The sequence below is a fragment of the Asterias amurensis genome, chromosome 13, assembly GCF_032118995.1.
Source record: "Asterias amurensis chromosome 13, ASM3211899v1".
Classification (NCBI taxonomy): Eukaryota; Metazoa; Echinodermata; class Asteroidea; order Forcipulatida; family Asteriidae; genus Asterias; species Asterias amurensis.
In genome coordinates, this window is record NC_092660.1 from 18,033,706 (window position 1) to 18,055,315 (window position 21,610).

The window sequence follows — 21,610 nt, forward strand, 5'->3', positions numbered from 1 at the left end:
CCACGGGTCAACTTAATGGGTGCATTCAAAATTTACTCTAATTTTGTTGACCTGGGCTAATTTTGTTGACCTGGGCCCTGTGTCATAAAGCTGTTAAGCAGACATTCTACTTAGCAAATTTCTTGGCTAATCAACTACAGTTATCAAGAAATGACCGAGGTACTGGTCCCAGCAATGTTAACTGTATGGTGTTCTAGCTGGTAACTTGTGCAAAGTAAATTTCTGTGCTTACAGTCTATATGAAATTTGGCTTAAAGACTCTGGACACTATTGGTAATTGTCAAAGACCAGTCTTCTCAAAATATGAACAAAACAACAAACCTGTGAAAATTTGAAGTCAATTGGTCATCGAAGTTGCGAGATAATAATGAAAGAAAAAACACCCTTGTCACACGAAGTTGTGTGCTTTCATATTCTTGATTTTGAGACCTCAAATTCTAAGTTTGAGGTCTCGAAATCAAATTCGTGGAAAATTACTTCTTTCTCGAAAACTACTTCACTTCAGAGGGAGCCGTATCTCACAATGTTTTATACAATCAACCTCTCCCCATTACTTGTTACCAAATATTATGAGTAATTACCAACAATGTCCACTGCCTTTAAAGTAGTCTTACTCACCACAATTAGGGACTCCGCATGGCTGCCACTGGGGGTAGGGTCCCTCTGGAAAGCACCCTGGTTCCTGTCTCATACCTCCTGGGTTTCGGCAAGAGTTACTGCTGTTAGCGAGCTCCGGAAACACGGACAAGTACATGTTTCTACTCTGTGGATACTAGACACATAGACAAATACAAAACATTTTGTTAGGCCGGGTTCATACTTCATGCAAATCAACACTTATAGGGTATGTATACCTTTGGCTTTTGAATCCTTTTGATTGTTCAATCTTGTGTAAGTGTAGTTATTTACAATAAAAATAACCCATGAAAATTTCATTTAAAGACACTGGACATTATTGGTCAAAATTGTCAAAGACCAGTAGTCTCACTTGGTGTATCTCAAAATATGCACAAAATAACAAACCTGTGAAAATTTCAGCTCAATTCGTAGTTAACGTTGCGAGAGAAATAATCGAAGAAAAAACACCCTTGTCACAGGAAGTTGTGTGCTCTCATATGCTTGATTTCGAGACCTCAAAATCTAATTTTGAGGTCTCGAAATTACATTCAAATACTTTAGTGGAAAATCACTTCAGGGATTTATGTCATGGTCCTAAACTTGATCTACAAAAGGTACCAAAACCTCTTTAAAAAAAAAGAAGGATTTTCAACGTACGCTGTGGGTCCATGGCAGACACTGCAGTCCTGTTTTAGTTAAGCTGATGTTGCCCTGGTAGAACTGCCCCTGGTTTTCATAGCAATCAGCTGGGGGAAAAAAAAAGAAATGAAGAAAATAGTTGAAATTCGCTGTAAACAATTTATTTATTTATTGGGTTGTTATTCCTAAGATTCTCAACAACAAAAAAGATATCTAAACGAGTCAAGACTCTTATTGGGAGAAAAAAGTTTTAGACGTTGGAGGAAAACCCCAGGAAAATATGTCAGTGAAAATCCATGCAATTAGGTAGAGCCTGAAAACCCATTCAACATAGTGACCCCAATCTTCAGTCATGACACTTGAACAAGGCACTTAACCATCAGAGTCCAGCATTCTCCAGAAGACGATCAGAGCATACTGATCGAAACGTCGAGTTAACTCAACGGTTCTTTTCAGAACCACCCTAACTCATTTAGAGATTGTTATTACATGGTGTTACCGCAAACTCTTCTATATCTTAACCATAATTGTTTTGTAATAAGTTGGGAAGGTAGTGCATTCTACTCTAACAGCCAGGGGTCAATTTCACAAAGAGTTAGGATTCGTCTTATCTCGAGTTAGGAGGAGTAAACTTAGGATTAATCTTAAGGTCTGCATGCTACAGTGCAAGGTTGGTACTTGTCCTAAGTCCTAAGATTAGTCTTAAGTTTAGGAAGAGTTTTGTGAAATCGACGGCTGGCTCTTAGTGGATGATACCAATGCCTACACCCTTATGGACTGTGAGGCGGGTAAACCTTGTTTCAACAAAAGGAGTAGATGGCAACATGGTCCTGGATTGGTTCGACAGCCCAAACCAGTTTAGTGTAGCCATCACCCTGAACAGGCGTCCAGCCTTGCGATGTTAGCCGATATATCTCGTTATAAAAACATGGCCAGCAATGTAACATTAGATCAGCCATGGAACATTTTATCGAGAACAAGGGCTGTCCTACATGTACATGATGCAGTAAGCTCTAATAGACTTTGGAGGCTATTTAATCACAATTGTTCAAATTTGTACAGGGACGAACAAATCAGAAATCGGACTCAAGTTGGAAGAATATCATGCCTCAAAAGTAATCAATGAAACTGATGCACCACATCTCCGTCTCCCAAGGGACCGATCCATTAAGCTCCACCCCATTGCGTATTGACCAATCACAACACAACGAAGGTCCGACACTAAGGTCCGACATGCGTGCGCGTATGCTTGGCGCGCGACAGAGTTGTGCAGAAAGGCATTGGGGAGCTCACACGTGCGTCGTGGGCGGAGCCTACTGGATCGGTCTATTCTTTATGAGCCACATTGAAGCCAATTGCCTAAAGGCAAACAGCTTCAAGTCCCAGAGTAGAAGCCATTAGGAATGGGTTAGGAATAGACAGAAATGCATACTTACTTGTTATCTGGTCTTTAGGCATAACTGAAATTGTAACAAAATAAACAAAACATTAATATTAACATGGTATCTTGTTACTGCAAACCTTACTAGATCGTGTAAAAGGTTTTTCACTATTTTCTTGTGACCCAGATGGCCTGTCAATCTCAAACTTCTACAGATTTGTCAGTTTATGTATATGGTGGATTACCTGAAGTGCTTTCACTGTTTTGACAGCGAAAAAGGAAATTTGTCATGTTCCTTTAAAATTAAGTCCCCTTCAAAATGACAACACTCTGAAATATCCCCAAAGTACATATCGGACGTCTTACCGATGAGGTTTGCCTCACTGCACGACCCTGGTGACCTCTCTTTGCTTGGGAGATCTCGACACTGTGATTGGCCAAGCGCTTGACTAAAGCGCTTCAGGAAGAACTGGTTTCTACTCTGGTTGAGATCGACCCAGTCCTGGTGGCACAACTCGCTGCGCACAACGGCACAGTCCTCCCTATCAGATAAAAGTAATAATAATAATAATAGTAATAATAATAACAGTAATAGTAATATTACAGCAAGGATCCTGAGAAAGATCCTTGAGATCTAAGGCTACGGCACGTAGCCTCTCGAGGAGTTACCGGCACAAAGGAAAATGTGATCTTTCTTTTGCATGCTGTGATAAAATGAAATAATAATGGCCATTTGTATACCTGTCAGAAAGACATTCCTGGCCTGTAGAAAAAGAACTCCGCTAATGAGGGTACTTAAAGCTACATACATGTATGACTGAATTGCTTACCTGCAGATGGGTTTGGGGAGAGGGTGCGCAGGCTTAGTGACGTCGCAGTCCGGCAACATGTTGTGGCACATTAGCGACCTGAAGGCATTCCGACAGCTTCCCTCCCTGACGATCGAGTCGATCTGACTCAGGATGTCGTGTAACAACGGCTCCTGCTTGTTGATGGGATTGTACAGATCTGCATCAATGAACACCTGACGTCCCTTTAAATAGTTCCCGCACTGGTTACCATTGTAAGTGGCACAGTAACTGTAAAATGAGAAAGGGACTATGTTAGACTATTCTTGCATTGTGTTTCTTGAGGAAACCGTGCCGTACCTTGAAGGCACTGGGCACTATTAAAGGTGTATGTTTGGTTGTTTGGTAATCACCCAATCGCACTGGAGACGTTTGGTAATTACTCAAAACTATTGTTAGCATAAAAACTTACTTGGTAACGAGCAATGGAGAGCTGTTGATAGTATAAAACATTGTGAGAAACGGCTCCCTCTGAAGTAAGTTTTTGAGAAAGAGGTGATTTCTCACTTAAATATTAAAAGACTTCAGGAATGAAACATTTTTTAGGCATCTGAAAGCACACAAAATTATGCAACGGGGACGTTTGTTATTTCATTCATCTCTTGCAACTTCGATGACCAAATGATTAAAAATGTTCACAGGTTTGTTATTTTGTGCATATGTTGGGATACACCAAGTGAGAATACTGGTGTTTGGTGAATCAAAGGTGTCCAGGGCCTTAAATTGAGAAACACACATGTAAAGAATAGAGCCATTGCTCAAGGTGCTTCAATCAATCAATCAACTGCAAAGACAGCAAGGGTGTGTCGCACCGATCTCCTGTGTCCACGTCCTATAGCCTCACGCCACATGTGGTCGATTTCGCTAGGTGCTTCAATGAGAGTAGTAATCTGCCCATACATCCAGGGCCCAATTACATGGCTCTGCTTAGCTTACCTCTGAATTATGCGCTTACCAGCTGTGTGAAAGCAAAGAGTGCCTAGTTACATGGAGTTCGTACAAGCACAAGCCAGAATTCCCTGCTAACCGAGGAAACAAGCTTGACGTAAAGCGTGGAGTTCCCTGCTTCCAGAAGCGCCTGTTCTTTTCAAAGCAGATCCATGAAACTGGGCAAAGCCAAGTGCTGGTTCCATGATTGCTTCGTAAAACACAGACGTTGCAAGGTGTGCTCATGCGAAAAGGCTCACCAAATAAAAATAAAAGATGTTCAGGCCCAACCAAAACCACTTACTTGGGTATGTTGTTGACTCGGATCACAGCGGAACGGCTCTTCTTGATTTCTTGTATTGTTTCGCCATCCGATTTAGTCACGACATTCTCCACCACACAGGAGTAATTAGCAGAGGACGTGGCATTAAAAACGTAGTACTCCTTTTCCCAGAAAGAAGGGTTACGGCCACTTCTGTCCAAAATCTATACACAAATAATAATAATAATAAAAACATTGATAATAATAGGAACATCAATAATATGTTAGTATCCATCACAAGTGATGCTCATGGCGCAAGGAAGGTAGGGCCAATGATTTGCCATTTCAGGAAAGTGAAAATTCCGTTTGACAAAAACATGAATTACGTCTCAGGCACAAAAAATTCTGTTTCATGTTTTTTAATTAGACAAAAGGTTGTTAAATACCCAATTACTCTAAAAACTTACTTTAAAACTTAAATTTTGTATAATTTGCACTGCTGACTTCCTAAATGTTCATTTCAACTGACATCTTTTTTTAATTTGTTTAAAACTTGTATACTGCTGATCGATGCAACAGAAACATGTAACAGCCGTTGCACTATTTTTTTTCATAAGAGAGACAAGGGCAAAATCAGATCAACCCTCCACTCGACTCATCATTTTATACCATTCTGCATGGTTTGGCAAGTTCCATGAAACAAGAATCATGTAAGTGATGCATCTACAGGGAATAAGTGTACTGAGACAGTAATTTTGGTGTGAGCAAAGAACAATTAACTACAGGCTAGACTTCTCCCGATTAACATGACGGCGCTATACTACTATCAAGTCAAATTTTCTTTGCCCAACTTTATTCAAAACATGTTAAAGTTGGTAAAAGTCAAACACTTTGCCCTTGATCAAATAATTTTATATTCTTGTATTTTTTAAAACTGTTTTCAAGCCAAATAACAAATTTAGGGTCGCGGGGTTAAGTTAGGGTCGTTTCAGAAACCAGAAACAGAACATTTGTTTGAGTGGGGGGAGGGACTGAAGAAATCAATATCTTACCCTCATTCGGTTTCTTAACCAATAGAGTTTGGGCTTGGGATGCCCGGTGACACTGCATGTCAAGTTGACCCTTGTCCCGTAAGTGACATTATAGTCCTGAGGTTCCTCACGAATCATAGCTGGTACTGCAGATCAACAAAAATACAAAATGGTTTTAACTAAAAATTAAAACTTTGGTAAGTTTGACCGTAGCAAGCTGAATTGAAACAAGATCTTCAGAATGTTTCGAAATCTACATGGTGTTTATCTTGGTTATGAAAGCCTGAATGTGCATTCTGGAACTTATGAGCGACATGTAAACTTGTATAGACATTTTGCAAAGGGCACCTCAACAAAAGCACAGGGCACCACGGCAGATGCTGTGGGTGCCATGGGTAAATTAAGACCCTTTCACACGAGAGCACTTAAGCAAGGGTCCCTTGCTAAATTGTAGCATGGTTGTACAAATTTTTACAAAATGTTCCTCATGAGAAAAGACAACAATTGTTTCTACTGTCCAAGTTCTCTTGCAAAATATTGTCAAACATGGCTGCATTTTACAACCATGCTAAAATTAAGCAAGGGACCTCAGTTAAAGAGGTCTGTGGTCAATGACTCACCTTGGACATCAAGATAAGCCGGGGAGGAGTACACTGAACCGCCTGGATTCTCAGCCCAGCACCGGTACATCCCACGATCAGACACGCTCGCGTTGAACACCTTCAAGTTGAAGTTATTCTTGACGTTATAGCGTGACCCACTCAACGGCAGTGTGACACCGTCCTTCTCCCAACGGACCCTCAGAGGCTCGGCACCGGTAGGCTGGCACCGTAGCGTGACCCGCCCCTCGACGATGACGGACGAGTTTTCTGGAGGCCGCTGGATCACTGGAGGATCTGGTGGTTAAAAATATTCACTGATCATTTTACGATGCCATGTCAAAATTTAAGACCTTAAAGGATTCGGGTACTTTTTACTAACGAAGGTTGTGAAGTTTTTGAGTAATGAGTAAAACAAGTCACAAAATAATTTTGGTCTCATGAGACCAAAATTATTTTAGCATGTAAAATCCCCTTAACCAGTTATCATATTATACCAAAACCATAGCATAACAGGTTAATACATTTTTACATCCTAAAACTGAGACGAAAATTATTAATTTTATTCGTTTCTCAAAAACTACAGCACCTCAGTAAGTAAAATTTCAAGGGAAGCTTTCTACTATCATAATCTTCAAACTGTGTAAGTTTAATGTAAATCTGTGGACATAGTGTTTTGTGTTAGGAAAAGTATATAAAATACCCTTTAAGACTGGCATTTAGCAATCACTCACACTTGGAAGTTACTCAAGATAACTGAAAACGCACTTCTTAAACATGCATGTAATAATCCAACTAAGTCAGAACTTGGGCCTGTTTGCTTCGTTTTAGAACAGGCAAGGGCACCAAGACATTTTCTCCTTGGTAAAGGACACCCTATGAGGAAATTGTAAATTTCTACTGGACATTTTAAGGGCACCAAGGCAATCACCAGGGGGCATGTAGGCAAATGCTTTCATTGCCCTTGTGAAGTATCAGGCCTGCCATGTCAAAATTTAAGACCTTAAGACTGCCATAAAGCACTCCCTCACACTTTGGTATAGTTCTTAAACATTCCTGCACTAAGCCAGTAAAGTTAGAACTGTTGAATGTCATTGGTAATTTAATATCTGATCGAAATGTTGAGTTGTCAACCACCGGTTCTTCTCGGAACTAACACTACTCAAAAGATATTTACACATAGTGCTACAACTGCAAACCTCACCTAATTATACTCCAACAAAACAAAGTTTCAAATCCTACTAAAATGCATTCAGGATTTTTTTAAACATCAAAAAATACAATATACAGACGACTTTGGGAAAAAAAAACAATCAAATCAAAATTTACAAAAAAAAAACCAGAGGAATATGTCTAAATACAAAACGAAAGGGATTGCCCGAAAAGCGAACATATAGCCTATTTCATTCCAACACACACCTGTATATTGTTGTTGCGTTGTCCATTGAGGTTCTGGAGGTAGAACCTGAACTTTAGAGGGCTCCCTTGGCAGTTCTGTCAATCGGACAAAAAGGGGAATATTTAAATAGTTGAATATTTTGGAGTTTTCCCCAACTTTGGGAAAGATCAAACCACATGTAAATGTACCATGGAAGTGAAATAATTACCATGGAAGTGAAATAATTGCAAAACTACATTTTGTATTCATTCTATAATGGCAATGTTTTTCTTTTATACTGAGCATTTTCAATATAGAAAAAAAGATGAAAATTTTGTCTAAAACAACCTTTAGGAATGCAGGCCATGGATAAGAATTATACGGGGAAGGCATTTTTTTTCCTTAAAGAAGGCAAAGGTACATACATGTAACATGTAAAATTGATACAAGTTTGTACTGGAGGCGTTTCAAGAGGCACAATTTCAAGAGGCGAAATAAGAACAAGGTCCTCAGAATTTAAAAAAAAAATAATAAAATTATTCTGAATTTGTTTTTGGGCGTCAGACAACAATCTGCGCACATCAGGCACGCGTGTTTGCGAAGGAAGTTGAGGGCAGTTTTGTTGTACCTGTGACTTCCTTGAGTGAAGCTATCGTTGAGGTGTACTGCCTAGTCACATCTTGTATAGTTGAAGACGTCTTAAGGCCTTCAGAGGTTGTTGCTGATGTAGGCACTGAAAAATAAAGACAAAGAGATAACTCAGATGGCTTTAAAATCATCCATAAACAACTTTTTTAAAGGATGGTTTAAGCTTCAAGATGAGAAGTAATGGTGAAAGCTTTTATTTGCTTTCTCATTAATCATAAATAGTTCATGTATAATGCATTAGAGAAAGGCGTTGACGAGTACCGGCATAGGTGTAGATGTAGAACAAGACTATCAAGGATCGTGGAATTTGTGGGACTCTAAGTATTGTTCAAAACAGTTTCAAATTACTTAACTTACAAAATGTCAAGTATAAAACCATCTGAAAGTTTTGAGACAAACAGTTAAATTATCCAAAGTAACTCAGTGGAAGACACATTTTCTGATGACAGTTTTTAAACGTTTGGACTTCCTTGAACTACTCCTGGTCAAGATGTTTTTTTGTCCAAAGATTTATAAAATAAAATCGTAATGGGAACAAATGTTAATGTAAGTATCAAGCCGGTTTTCTCCAGTTTTTTTCAAAACTCTGGGGTATTCTGGACATTCTATTTTTGGAAGTTTTGCTGAGTAATTGTAACAAGGTCTTCGGAACTTTTCAACTTCTTGGTGTAAATCGGTGAAAAAGTCCTACTATGCAATCTGAAACATTCCATGGTGTTTTTCTTAATATTTTTGTGTGAATTTTGTTTTATTTAAATGAATAAAACAATTTGTTTTTTGGCAAAGGGCCTATTGGCCAAAATTTACGATTATTGGCACATAAATCATGTGGATTGAAATTTTCACATGTTAGTTTCAAGTTGTATAATTTATGGGATAACTTTCCGTATAGCCCACCACTTTTTCACTAATTTTTACGAAAAGGGATATCTCATTGAAGTACATTAGATACTATATTATTTCATATCGAATGAAAAAGTGGTGGCGCCATACAGAAACTTTTCCAATTTAATGTACTAACTGTACGTACATTTATATTGGATTAAAACAAACAACGGTTCCAGAAATAAAGATACTTCCCCTTTAAGCTAACAAGAATGATCACCAATCTGTTTTATTAAAATTTTATCAATTGACATTACAGTATATCACACTGAAAATGTCTTTTAAGATGTATACTATGTTTAGACACAGTGCCGAGTTTCAATTTTCCCCAAAAAGAGACACTCTCACTGTCTCAATATTCAATTTGCACATGTTGGTTATTGTTTTCAATGAAAAATGAAGACAGCAGAAGTATTAAGGCCAAGTCACACTGCAGCGATATTGAAAAAAATAACGATCACGACGCAAAGAGAACGCTTTCTATTGGTTGAATTGCTCCACCCAGAAAACGCACACGCTCTTTCAACCAATGGAATGCGTTCTCATTGCGTTGTTATCGTTCTCGTTCGCGTTATCGCTCCAGTGGGACTGGGCCTTAAAGACCTTCTTCTTGGCAAAAGGACAGTGAAAGTTGTGAGTTGAGTGTTGAAAAAGGTGCCAAATTTTGCCTCCACTTTAGTATTCCACTCACATGATCACCCAAAATTAGTATGGAAAAGTTTCCGTATGGCGCCACCACTTTTTCATTCGATATGAAATAATATAGTATCTAATTTACCTCTATGAGATATCCCTTTTTGTAAAAATGAGTGAAAAAGTGGTGGAAATACGGAAAGTTTCCATACGGAAAGTTATCCATTAGTATGTTGTTCTTATTTTGGTCAAACAGGGCACATCCACACGAACAAGTGGAACCAAGATGATGATGGCTGTCTAGCTAGGCTACTTCTCCATCCAATAAAAACAATAAAACAATCATAATGCAAAAAGGCCAGCCCACACCACAAACTAAACTACCTTTCCTTTTCATTCATTTCAACAAAAACTCATGAATGAAAGTTAAGTATTCTCACCGTATGTTGGTGCAGAAGTTGCTAATGATATCAGATATAAAAGTACGAAGAGGCAGCAGTCTCGTCTGTATCGCCATGCCCAACGATGATCGGCACATGCACTGGGTCCGCTGCCCTGCAGCACAGCCTTGCTCAGCCCGGGCGTTGCCATTCTTTACACCGTGCAGACGGTCTGCAAAGCAGACCTCCTCACCTCCGACAAACAACACGACGAATACTCACTGACTTTCCGTCGAAATAAGTTTTAAAGTCATTCTCCAACCAAACACGAATCACCTCCTAGAAGAAGAACTCATATTTATCCTTGGAAACCGGTTATTAAACTTCAATGTACACATATTCCACAGTTTTAAGCCCGAAATTTAGACTTTCTCCTAGTTAAAATTGGAAGGCACTTGGATCTTGTTCAATATGGCGACTTATTGTATGCTGGCTATTATGCATACGACGTAAACAGGTTGGGGTTAGTCGATTCGTAAAAAGGGGAGTTTTATTTTATTCTTGCAAAATAATATTTTTTTAGAGAGAACAAATTTAAATAAATCAAAATTTTTGAATCATTATCTTAAATTATTGTAAATCGTTAAATATTATTGAACAAATTTGTAAAAAAACCGTAAATTTATTAATTAAATAAATCTAAACCTACCTTTAAAACTTTATTGGCTGATCCGAACCAAGCGGCAAAGCCACAAACATGGCCGTCGCCTATTCATAAACAAATAATGCGCAATTTCGACTATTTTGGGGTCTCAATACGCAGTAAACAACTTCTTTCGAATGCATTGTTGAATAACAGTGTCAATATGAACACATGCTATAATATCAAGGGAAACAAACACACACTTACAGCTAAACAAAAAAACATATGTACCCCTTTGTAAAAAAAAAAAGGTAATTTGTTGCAGATATATTTTGTAATTTTAATTTAAAAACACAAATTAAATCTCAAGGAACTGGTCACTGCCCGAATATGCAAATTTCCAGACAAATGCCGCCACGAGTTTACCCTGATCAAATAAAATGACTCATTGAATTCGGCTGGTTTGGGTTCATGAATTTTAATGATTCTTTTGCGGAAAGTGGAACTGTGGAATGCGTGATGGAACAAGTGGCAAACAGTAGAGCTTTGACAGAAGGATGTTAAATCGTAGTGTGGGGTCCTGTTACATGTTCCGTGCATACATTATTATGCAGTTTCCGTGAAGGGGTACGTGATCAACAAAAATGATCAATATATTGGAATGGTTTGTTTGTGTCATGTCGCAAGTCAACATACCAATTAAAAAACTCTCTGGCTCTGCTCAATATTTCTTTGGTTTTACTTTTTACTTTTTTAAAGTTTTATTTATTATGCAAGTCGCAGACACACAAGGCCAAAATTAATGAAAAAGGGCTATCGTTTTGTGATTGTATTATCAGAAGTGAGAACATTTATTTATTACATCAAGGAGGTAGAAATCTCCATGATTACATCATGCATTATTATGATTATTACTATTATTATTATTATTATTTTATTATTATTATTATTATTATTTTTTTTTTTTGGGGGGGGGCTAAGATGAATGTTTCAAAGGAGGGCGCTATCAGTAGTTTGTTCACAGTTTGCCGTACTTGAATTGTTGTGCACAGGGGCTACTTCATACAACTTCAAACAAACAAACTTACACTGTAAACAAAAAATAATATACGTATGTACTTACAAAGGTAACACATTTGTATTTCAACAATGTTCGACACTAAAAAGTTTTAATTTTTTTTTTCTTTAATTTTGTGTTTCATTAATTACTATGGACAATCGCGTGTTGTTGTTTTAGCCCTCAAGTCACCAACCGACAAAGAGACTATGCGCACAAACGTCTGCACGCAAGACTAAACTCATTAGCGCACCATCCATTGAGTTGAGTGCCGAGTTGGTAAACCCAGTCGATTTGTGTACGCTTTGACCAGTGCAATGGCGAGTTCGGAGCTGACCCCCGCAAGCTCACAAACGTCTGGACGCAAGACTATAATCACTAGCGCCATCCATTGAGTTGAGTGCCGAGTTGGTAAACCCCGTCGATTTGTGTACACTTTAACCATATGCCATGGCGAGTTCAGGATGTCGAGTAAACAATGGAGGATGGGTTATGCGAAGGGTAATAGTGGGTCTGTTCTTGCAGTCAGCGTGCCTGTTGACTATGCTGTAGCGTCGACCGGGGGTTGCAATGCACACAGTTTAATGACACAAGAATGGTACAATTAACTGGCTATTCTGTCATCGTTTCGGAGCTTTATTAACACTCAACAATTCACTGAAAGTACACGAGAGAGAAGGCCTAAGCCAGTAAGCACCCTCTCTGGCGAGCAGACTCACAAATCGACCGGCTTGGGCCAAAAGCAGTGCTCCGAAGGGGAGTCGTGCTGGCGCCCCCAACCGGTCGATCTGCACCGCCGCTACAATACGCTGTATTGTGTACCTAAATATGAAGAGCGCCCTCTACTGAAATTAAATAAGTCATAGTTTCACTTGAACCATTCAATTCAATTTCAATTCAAGAATACTATTTGAATTCTTCCCTTCAAGCTAACGTTTAAACCACCAGGGCGTTCTAAATGTTGAGAAAAAATTGCAAATTGTGTTGGGAAATGGGACATTTTGTCATACAACTCAAAAACCTGACCTTGCATTTCCTTCGTTCAAATGGCAAACTAACAAACAATTAATATTTAACTTTTGCCTGTGGAAATTTCAGTTTGTTTTAACAATGATAACCTCTGTCATTTTGTTTGATTGACAATCTTCTCAGAAGTTGTGTGGAGAACGCTGTCAATACCCAACATTTTGTGGCTCGCCGCAATCTCAAAACTTCGCTCGGCCCCAGCGCCAGTCTATCTATCCAGGACCCCTGGGATGGGCTAATCGCTTGAACAAATTCTTGTTCAGGAAGTACGTCACGTATGCAGTGCATAGAAATATGGCGCAGTGTGAGTGTGATGCATGATGGGACTGCGCATTATGAAACCAATGACAGTGCATGATACGTTTGCTCATCCCAGCGCCTTTGGCCAGTTAAAGGAACACGTTGCCTTGGATCGGTCGAGTTGGTCTTTGAAAAGCGTTTGTAACCGTTTGTTATCTGATATGGTTAGAAAACTGTTGTAAAAGTATAATACAATGATCTACACAAATATGCCTCAAAATTGTATGGTTTACGTTTAACCTCGTCGACTAACACGGTCGGCCATTTATGGGAGTCAAAAAGTTGACTCCCATAAATGGCCGACCGTGTTGATTTGCGACGTAAAATGAAAATCGTGCAATTTTGAGTGATACTTGTGTGGATCATTATATTCTACTTTTAAAACATCTTTCCAACCATAGACATTTCATAACAAACGGTTTCAAACGCTTTTTTATAGACCAACTCGTCCGATCCAAGGCAACGTGTTCTCAAAACACGCTAACTCCAATAATCCGCAGTGCAAAGTCTTCGTTCAACAAGCAACAGAGGGGGTAAAACACCAGCTAAATGGCTATGTAAAGCTTTATGCTATTGGTCCATATTCACCCCCTGTCTATTTGCCGATAGAACTTAGAACAGTGCTTATGATTCGTCAGTAGTTGTGCACAAACATAATGCTACTATAGTGTGCAAGCGACAGACGGTGCCGACAGACAATGAACGACGTAAATCGTACTTTACTACACGTAAGTTTTGACTCCCTTTTCTCTTGAATTTTCACACAATAAAGGTGCCACTATAAAGATAATGCACTGTAGCTCAATCTGTGTCAATAAAGTTTTGATTTGTTGAAGAGAACATGAGAAAATAGCCGTTTAAAAAACGCATAAATTGTTGTTAGCCCGCCACGATTTGCTGTAGGTTCGCGTGGGTCGCTGGACCAGTTCATTCCTTGTGTGGGGATTCATGTGTGTGGGGCTTTCGTGATAACCTTTAACTATTAATAAAGAACACCTAAATACAAAATTTAATGGGGGGGGGGATACATATAATACACACATTTTGTCAATACTTCGAACGGATCCCTTGTTGTTGTCGCAGTTGTGATTAATTATAATTATTACAAGGGGGGGGGGGGGGCAAGGTAACGAATAGTTAATGTTTACTCATCATCTTGATTTCTTCAAAAGCCAATACTATGGCATTTGTTTAATTGTTTATGCCTTAAGCCTGTGACTGGTTACAATGTAAACAAATAATTTTTAATAGTTCTTTCAAAATAATATTTCTAATTGTAAAATTTTACAAAAACCTTGCTCTATGTCTATGTGTTACACAAATATTTTTAAACTCTCATTCAACTAAAAGTTTCATTTGATTCTCATGATGTTTGATCAATTTGTTGTTAATAAATGTTCAAGTGATATATTGATTTTATTCAGAAAATTATGGTTTTGTTTCCAATCCTTTAAATATGGTATGGGGTATTAAATTACTAGAACCGCGGCGCCCGCTGTACAGTAGATCATGAACACATAGTTGAATATATCCCTGAACACCCCTATAGACTGTATGTGCAAGTCTCGCGCGCAGGAGCGAGAAAACACAACAACTGAAGAACTTTATTTGTTTGTGAATCAAATCTTTGCTTTAATTTATTCTTAATGCCGAACAACAAAAATACACATTAGAGCTTGTTTATATAAGTTTTAGCTTTTTAAACAAATACACAATTATCGGTTAAAGTCTATGTATGGACACAAGTAAAACTCTCGGACAAGGATTTTTTTTTTGTATTAAATGTTTTGAAACCCCTTTTGTAAATCTACGCCAAAATGTGGAACTACTTAAAGCTGGTTTATACGCAGACGCACGATGGTCGCAAGGGCGTTAGATAAATGCGTGACGCATTTTAAAGAGGAAGCCGACGCCCAAGCGACCAATGAAAAGGCTTTCCACCCCACGCGGCCAAAAACAAGCTTCTGCGTAAGTTTCTTTATCGGAGATAGGCACAAATTCTTAATTTTTTACAACTAACCTGACCTGAGGTCAAGTTTAAATATCAGTTTTTCTTCGTTATTATGTTGACTTTATTTTTACTTTTATATATGTTGTTAATTAGTATTACATTTTTAACAACATATGTAATTTTTATGGTCATAAACTACATTAGACTAAAGTAATGGACGAAACAAAATCTCCCCAACGCAAAACTCCATAAGGTTGGGACCACAATGGTCCCGGAAGTTCAAATCTGCGCGACACTTGCACAGTCTATACTGACAATGGACTATTCTTCAACACTGGTAGACGCGCTGATCTAGACGTAGCTGTAGCCGAAGTCGTCGTTTCGGACACGGCCGAGATCAATGGTTCAGGCTCACAAATAGAGAGGTTGCGTGACCCCGCAAAAAGTTTGTTGTGCGCGCCGTAGGGCCGGCCATGTTGAGTACTATTTCTGTTGGTAACGCGTCGTCTGCTCGCAACATATATATATATATTTATATATGTTGTTAATTAGTATTACATTTTTAACAACATATGTAATTTTTATGGTCATACACTACATTAGACTAAAGTAATGGACGAAACAAAATCTCCCCAACGCAAAACTCCATAAGGTTGGGACCACAATGGTCCCGGAAGTTCAAATCTGCGCGACACTTGCACAGTCTATTACAAAACGGTTGGTCCCATCAATGTTGCTAGCAACGCGTGTGTGTGTGTGTACGAATCATGTGTTGCTGCCAATGGCATGGTGAAATTACATGTCAATACGGCTTGACACTTTTGTGCAAGGTAGAGTTGATCTCATAATTTTATTTCCATACTCTCATAAAAGAATAACAAAAGTTACCTGTATTACGGAGTAAATAAAAAAAATTCTTTACGTAAGAGTAAAAATAAGCAAACAGAGTACGGGGCTGTTTTGGTAAGCAATAGCTTGTAAGAAAAAACACTGCATGAGACGAGACAGACCAGACAAGTAAACAATTGACCAACATTTAGAAATCAAGCCTTATATTTGGTCGTTATTATACAAAATTGTTCATCATGAGCAGTGAAATGTATTGCCTGCCAGGAAATAGACTGGAATGTATTAGGCCTAATTTCATTATGCCGGTAAGCACAAAAACTTGCTGTAAGCACAGAAAAGTATGGTTTAGCTGATAAGAGAAACTGGCTATACCCATGTACCCCATGTACCAAAAAATGAATGTAAGAAGCGTCAATGCGGTTATTATCTCAGATTGTGTGTCTTTAAAGGAATTATTCTTCCTATTTTGACCAAGTTCTTTCCATTTGGACCGTATTCAATAAAACTTTATAAGTGCGGCAAGGAGTACAGCAGTTGGTAGGCCCTACAATGCAATTTGATATCGTTCACTTCTTGGTTCAAACGCTTGACCCCCCAAATTGGAATACTATAAGAGGCGTTATCGTAACGCTTTCTATATTGTATTCCGTCAGGGACCACTTCATTGTATACAAAGTGACGTTTTAATTTCTAGAATAAGAGTTAATTGATAACCAACAATGTTCTTCAAAACAAACACTACTACTTCCTGTGTAACAATCTCTTTAATAAAACTGTCACCGTGCCATGTTTCAAAATCAAGGGACCCCGACTCGGATTTTGCCCCAGTTTTTTTAGGTGAACTAAATTAATCATAATTCACCCAGGCACATTTTCCTTTGACAAAAAAAAACAATGCAGAGTGTTTTACAGGGCAGGGTGTTTTCTATTATTTTACAATGATCATTCTACATCACACAGTTGTTTCTTGTTTCACATGATCAATGTGTTTATTTTATAAATACGTAATGTTAACCTGGCAAATAAATTGACATTTTTAAAACTAATTACTGTACACCTAAAGGGCAGAATCTTTTTTGGTCAGAGTAAAGTGCTTGGTAATTATGATACTAATGATCACTACTATCACTGACAAACAGAAACTGGAAATAATTAAAGTTAGAAGAAAAATGTATACCAGTTTGTAAACAGGGAGTTAAGTTAATATACAGTTGAGTTATGGTTATTCATTAGAGTTCATTAACTGCAAAGAAAGCTTGTAAATTGACTTTTATGAAAACACACAAAACTTGTTTAACTTGTCCATTAATGGAATGGATGAACAGTTCATGAACTTGGTTCATGAACTGCTGTGATGAACATGTCATGAACTGTTTGGTGCATGGACTGATCATGAACATTCTTAAAAGTTCATCAAGTCATTAATTCCCTTTTGGCTCAGTCAGTGCACAACTACGAGATAATGAAGCTGCCGCGCAGAGTTTCTTTGCAAAATCGTGATCAGAATAGGCGCTCCCAGACCCTTTGAGAATTCATGAGAAAATCCGAGTGTTCATTAGCACGTCAGTAAAACGCTCCGCTTGGTGGGAAATATTTGAACAACAACACTTAAAATGAAGGAGGATTATCTTAAGATGTTTTTCTAAATGAAGGGTTGTCAAATTTGTTTAACCGTATGCACATTTTAAAGAAAAAACGTCGCAAAGTGTGTTATGAATATAACTCCTTTTTGATGAACCCTTCACGTTTGCCGCGACCCTGACTGTTTCCCATTACGTTAGAGATTTTAATGCATACTTTTAGTATCTTGAAGAATTTTGCCGTTGTTAGGTTTTTAATTTTTTACTGCGGGAAACCCAGGAAACATATTTTTTCGGTGTCAAAAAAAGGGGCAAAATGTTACAATTTCATAATTTTTTTTATGGAATTGTTTATGATGTCAGGGTTACATGACATACGCGCGTTCTATTCCAGCAGCGCTAACACGCTAGGCAGGCGCTTTCTTTTGGTTCTTTTGAGTATCGACGAACGGGCTACACTAAACAGCATACATCTTCCCCAAAATGAGTTTCCTTAAAAACGGAGACGGCACACGCCACACGTTTGCCGTGACCCTGACTGTTTCCCGTAACATCTTACAAAATAAACAAGTAATTTGCATAAAAGAACAAACAACCTTTCCACACCTTTGTTCAAATCTACTGCGGGGATTCGATAACATAACAAGAATAGACATATTCTGAGACTTAAATTTTAGTACAAAAACGTAAATATTTTTTTCAAAAAACCTCTCGAAATGTTTTTTTAATTAATAAACAATTAGCCTGATCGAAAATGTAAACCTTAATGATTCATAAAACTGATTCATTTATTTTATCAAACTTGAGGTTTAGATATCATTGAATTTTTAAAAAGGACACCCACAGCTCATTATGGTTTAACACGTTTTGATGCGCGTGTACCATGAATATTTGCAAAGAAACTAAAGCACTTTTGAGAAGTTGCGCACGGACGGGGCTTGGGTAGATTGACCCTTTTCAGGAAAGATGCTTATTACATTCTCGCATGCACACAACCTTGTTCCCAGGGGTGATCAATCTCACTGCGCCATTTTTTCCCAGCATGCCTTGCTCGATCATAACCTCCCTGGAATTGGCCAATTTAAATGTGCTATATGCTAGCACATTTAAATGAGCCATTAATGATGGTACGTATTCATTATTCAATCTTTTCTACGTTAAGTCTTAAAGAATGTGTTTGTTTTTGTTTTTAAAAAGCGTGTGGTGTCATAAAAAACGCAGGCGCGCACGCACTTGACATCTAATGCATAACAAATTTCCTGAGCCAATCAGCGTTGTTTCCAAGTACATCACTACTAGGGGTTAGTGACGAGAGGTATCGATACGGCGGGCTGCCCATTGTAGCGAGGCTGAGTTGTGCAATAAGCAGACACACAATCTCGTTTGCGTCACGCACCCGTTACCCATATATAAAACAGCCCGATTGATGTTCTTACATTTTTTGCCAACCAAAATGTTAGTACGCACGCGCTATGTATCATTTAAGCTGGTAAGTGTGCCTCGACTTGTTAATCTAGTTCTACTGTCATTATGGTCATTCTATTGTGTTCTGGAAAAATTAACAAGTTTGTTTTATTAGGCTCTCGTCTCTCCTCAGACATGTCAGACATCTACAGTACAGTCACAGACAGTACAGTCAGACAGGACTAATTTGCCAACAACAAAAATGTAACTCTGTAACTCTCACAAATGTAATGGTAATGTGTCATAAACTCAGCGATTTTTTTATTCAAACAGAAACAGAAACAAAATGCATTCACACACAGACAAAAGACAAGAGGCCCTGTCACAAGTGAAAAAATGTTCTTTGCACTTTGTTATTTCTTAATTCATTTGATTGCCAACAACATGTTTATCAACAACAAAAATTTGAAATGAAAAGGCGTTTATTAATGATCAAACATTTTAAATAAAATGTAGGTACAAATGAAGAGCGCCCTCCTGTCTTCAGTGATTAGCATCCCTCTTTTAACATGTTAAACTGCAGTTTTCATGCATGACCATTTTGTTGTCCTCAGAACTTTACATTTTAAACTTTTAAAAAGGGTCTAAGTTTAATAGTATTGAGTACAAACTACTAATCTATCTACTGAACTTTTTGTGTGTATTTCTGATATTTAATTAACATATTCATTTTATACTTATAATCCATTTGTGCGCTGTAGTCCCTTTCCCTACATTACATAGTTGTTTTTATTTTTTTTATTACCATTTTCAGAAGCCAGCAGTGGGTTCAGAACATTCGGCGTAAGGACCTGCAGGGGAGAACTCCATGGTACCTGTACAATAACTGCAGGATATGCTCTGAGCATTTTGAGACCAATCAATTTGTCAATGCAGAAAAAAAGGAGGTTGAAATGGGATGCCATCCCAACGGTTTTCAATGTGCCAAATCCCCCCAAATCAGTCCAGCCAACAAGAAGGCCTTTGAAAAGGAAGGGCCTAACAGCACATGTAGTTGACATTCCACGAAAGTGCTTGAAAGGTATACAAAAGTTCTGACTGTTGATAATATTCTCTCACTCTCACTCATATAGGCCTGCTTTTATCATATCAAAAGCCTTTGTTTAAAAGTAATCATTATTTTGGGGTATGTGAGATTAGAAATTGAAATGTCTACCATAATAAAGTTAGTATTGTTTGAAGCTTTGCACTGTGTGGAGAAAGTACAAGGAACTATAAATAAATAGTAAACTTGCGGGTACATGTACAACCACATGTAAATCTCTTTAGTGTGAATGTTGGTTTGGTCTCGACATTTCTAACGGTATACTCTGCTCATCTCTGAAGACGAGCAGAGTATGTATACTGTTTGAAACACCAAGACCAAACCGACTCTTTTCAGAGCCAACACTCACCCATTACAGGTTTACACATGGTTGTACCCGCAAGTGTACTATTTATTTATACTTCCTCCATAATAAAATTGTTCTTCCTTGTATTAGAAACACAGCTTTTGCTTTGTTGCAACAGCAAGACATAAGTTGGACTCGACAGATTTTTGAGCTCAAAAGACCTTAGCTCTCATTGTTAGCGTTAGAGAGCTCTCAATAAAGCTAAACATCAGTTTGTCTTGTGAGCTCAAAAATCTGTCAATTGAATAGTTCTGTCAGATAAAACAAGAAAGGACAGATACTGTTCTTTATTCCTGTTCTGTACACATTTTGTTATTGATTGTATAGTTTTTACATTGCAGATTGTACATGAGAGTGAGTGATCATAATATACTCTATTACGTGCTATTTAGCCAACCAGTACCCATGCAAGTCCATAAAGTGAATAAAAGGCAAGCTGCGAGGGCGTATTGTTGCTCTGGCCTAATTTCATGGCTCTGCTTACTATAAGAAAAGACTCAGCGCTTACAAAAGCAGGGAATTACGGCGCTTATGTCAAGCGTATTTCACAGGTTAGCAGGAAATTTTTGCTTGTGGGCATGCTTACTCCACGGTACCTAGCACAGAAACCTAGCACTTGCACAGTAAGCACAGAATTTGACGGTAAGCAGAGCCATGAAATTAGGCCCGGTTAATTTTGGGCATGGAACTCTTTTGGGAGATGAGCTGAGTTGCAGATAGTCAGAGCTGAGCAGTAGATCAGTGCAGCAGGATGCAAAGTTGCACAGCAGCTAGCCCACCGGTGGTTGCTGATAGAGATTGTTAGTTAGCTGAATGAGCAGAGACAGAATAGATATCCAGTGACACACACAGCAGGCTACAGCTAGCAGAGCACACAATAAATCAAACCGTATGCTATTTACTAGAGCAGCGCAGACTCCCCACCCCCTACACATTTCCACAATTCATAAGATGCACAGTATACAAATTGAATCACTCAATCTGATATTACATACCAAGTGTACTAATTGTGAATATTGATGGTTGAAGTTTGCATGAATAAATAACCACAATTCTCCTGTTGAAATGAAATAAAACGTTTCAAAGACTGATTTAGATTGCTGTTTTAGTTGTCAGATAA

The 21,610-nt window shown here is 38.3% G+C and overlaps 1 protein-coding gene across 2 annotated transcripts in view; it reads right to left on the bottom strand.

Annotated features, from left to right (window-relative positions):
* The window catches only part of LOC139946375 (uncharacterized), a 56,344-nt gene that overhangs the window by 7,202 nt on the left and 27,532 nt on the right, over nt 1-21,610 (bottom strand). For both annotated transcript variants that reach the window (XM_071944017.1, XM_071944016.1), the window contains 8 exons: nt 6,327-6,602; nt 5,728-5,852; nt 4,718-4,899; nt 3,469-3,717; nt 3,005-3,180; nt 2,694-2,717; nt 1,276-1,364; nt 619-772 (listed from right to left, as the gene is read on the bottom strand). In XM_071944017.1, the coding sequence (XP_071800118.1) occupies nt 619-772; nt 1,276-1,364; nt 2,694-2,717; nt 3,005-3,180; nt 3,469-3,717; nt 4,718-4,899; nt 5,728-5,852; nt 6,327-6,602 (1,275 nt within the window). The remainder of the gene's footprint in view (nt 1-618; nt 773-1,275; nt 1,365-2,693; nt 2,718-3,004; nt 3,181-3,468; nt 3,718-4,717; nt 4,900-5,727; nt 5,853-6,326; nt 6,603-21,610) is intronic.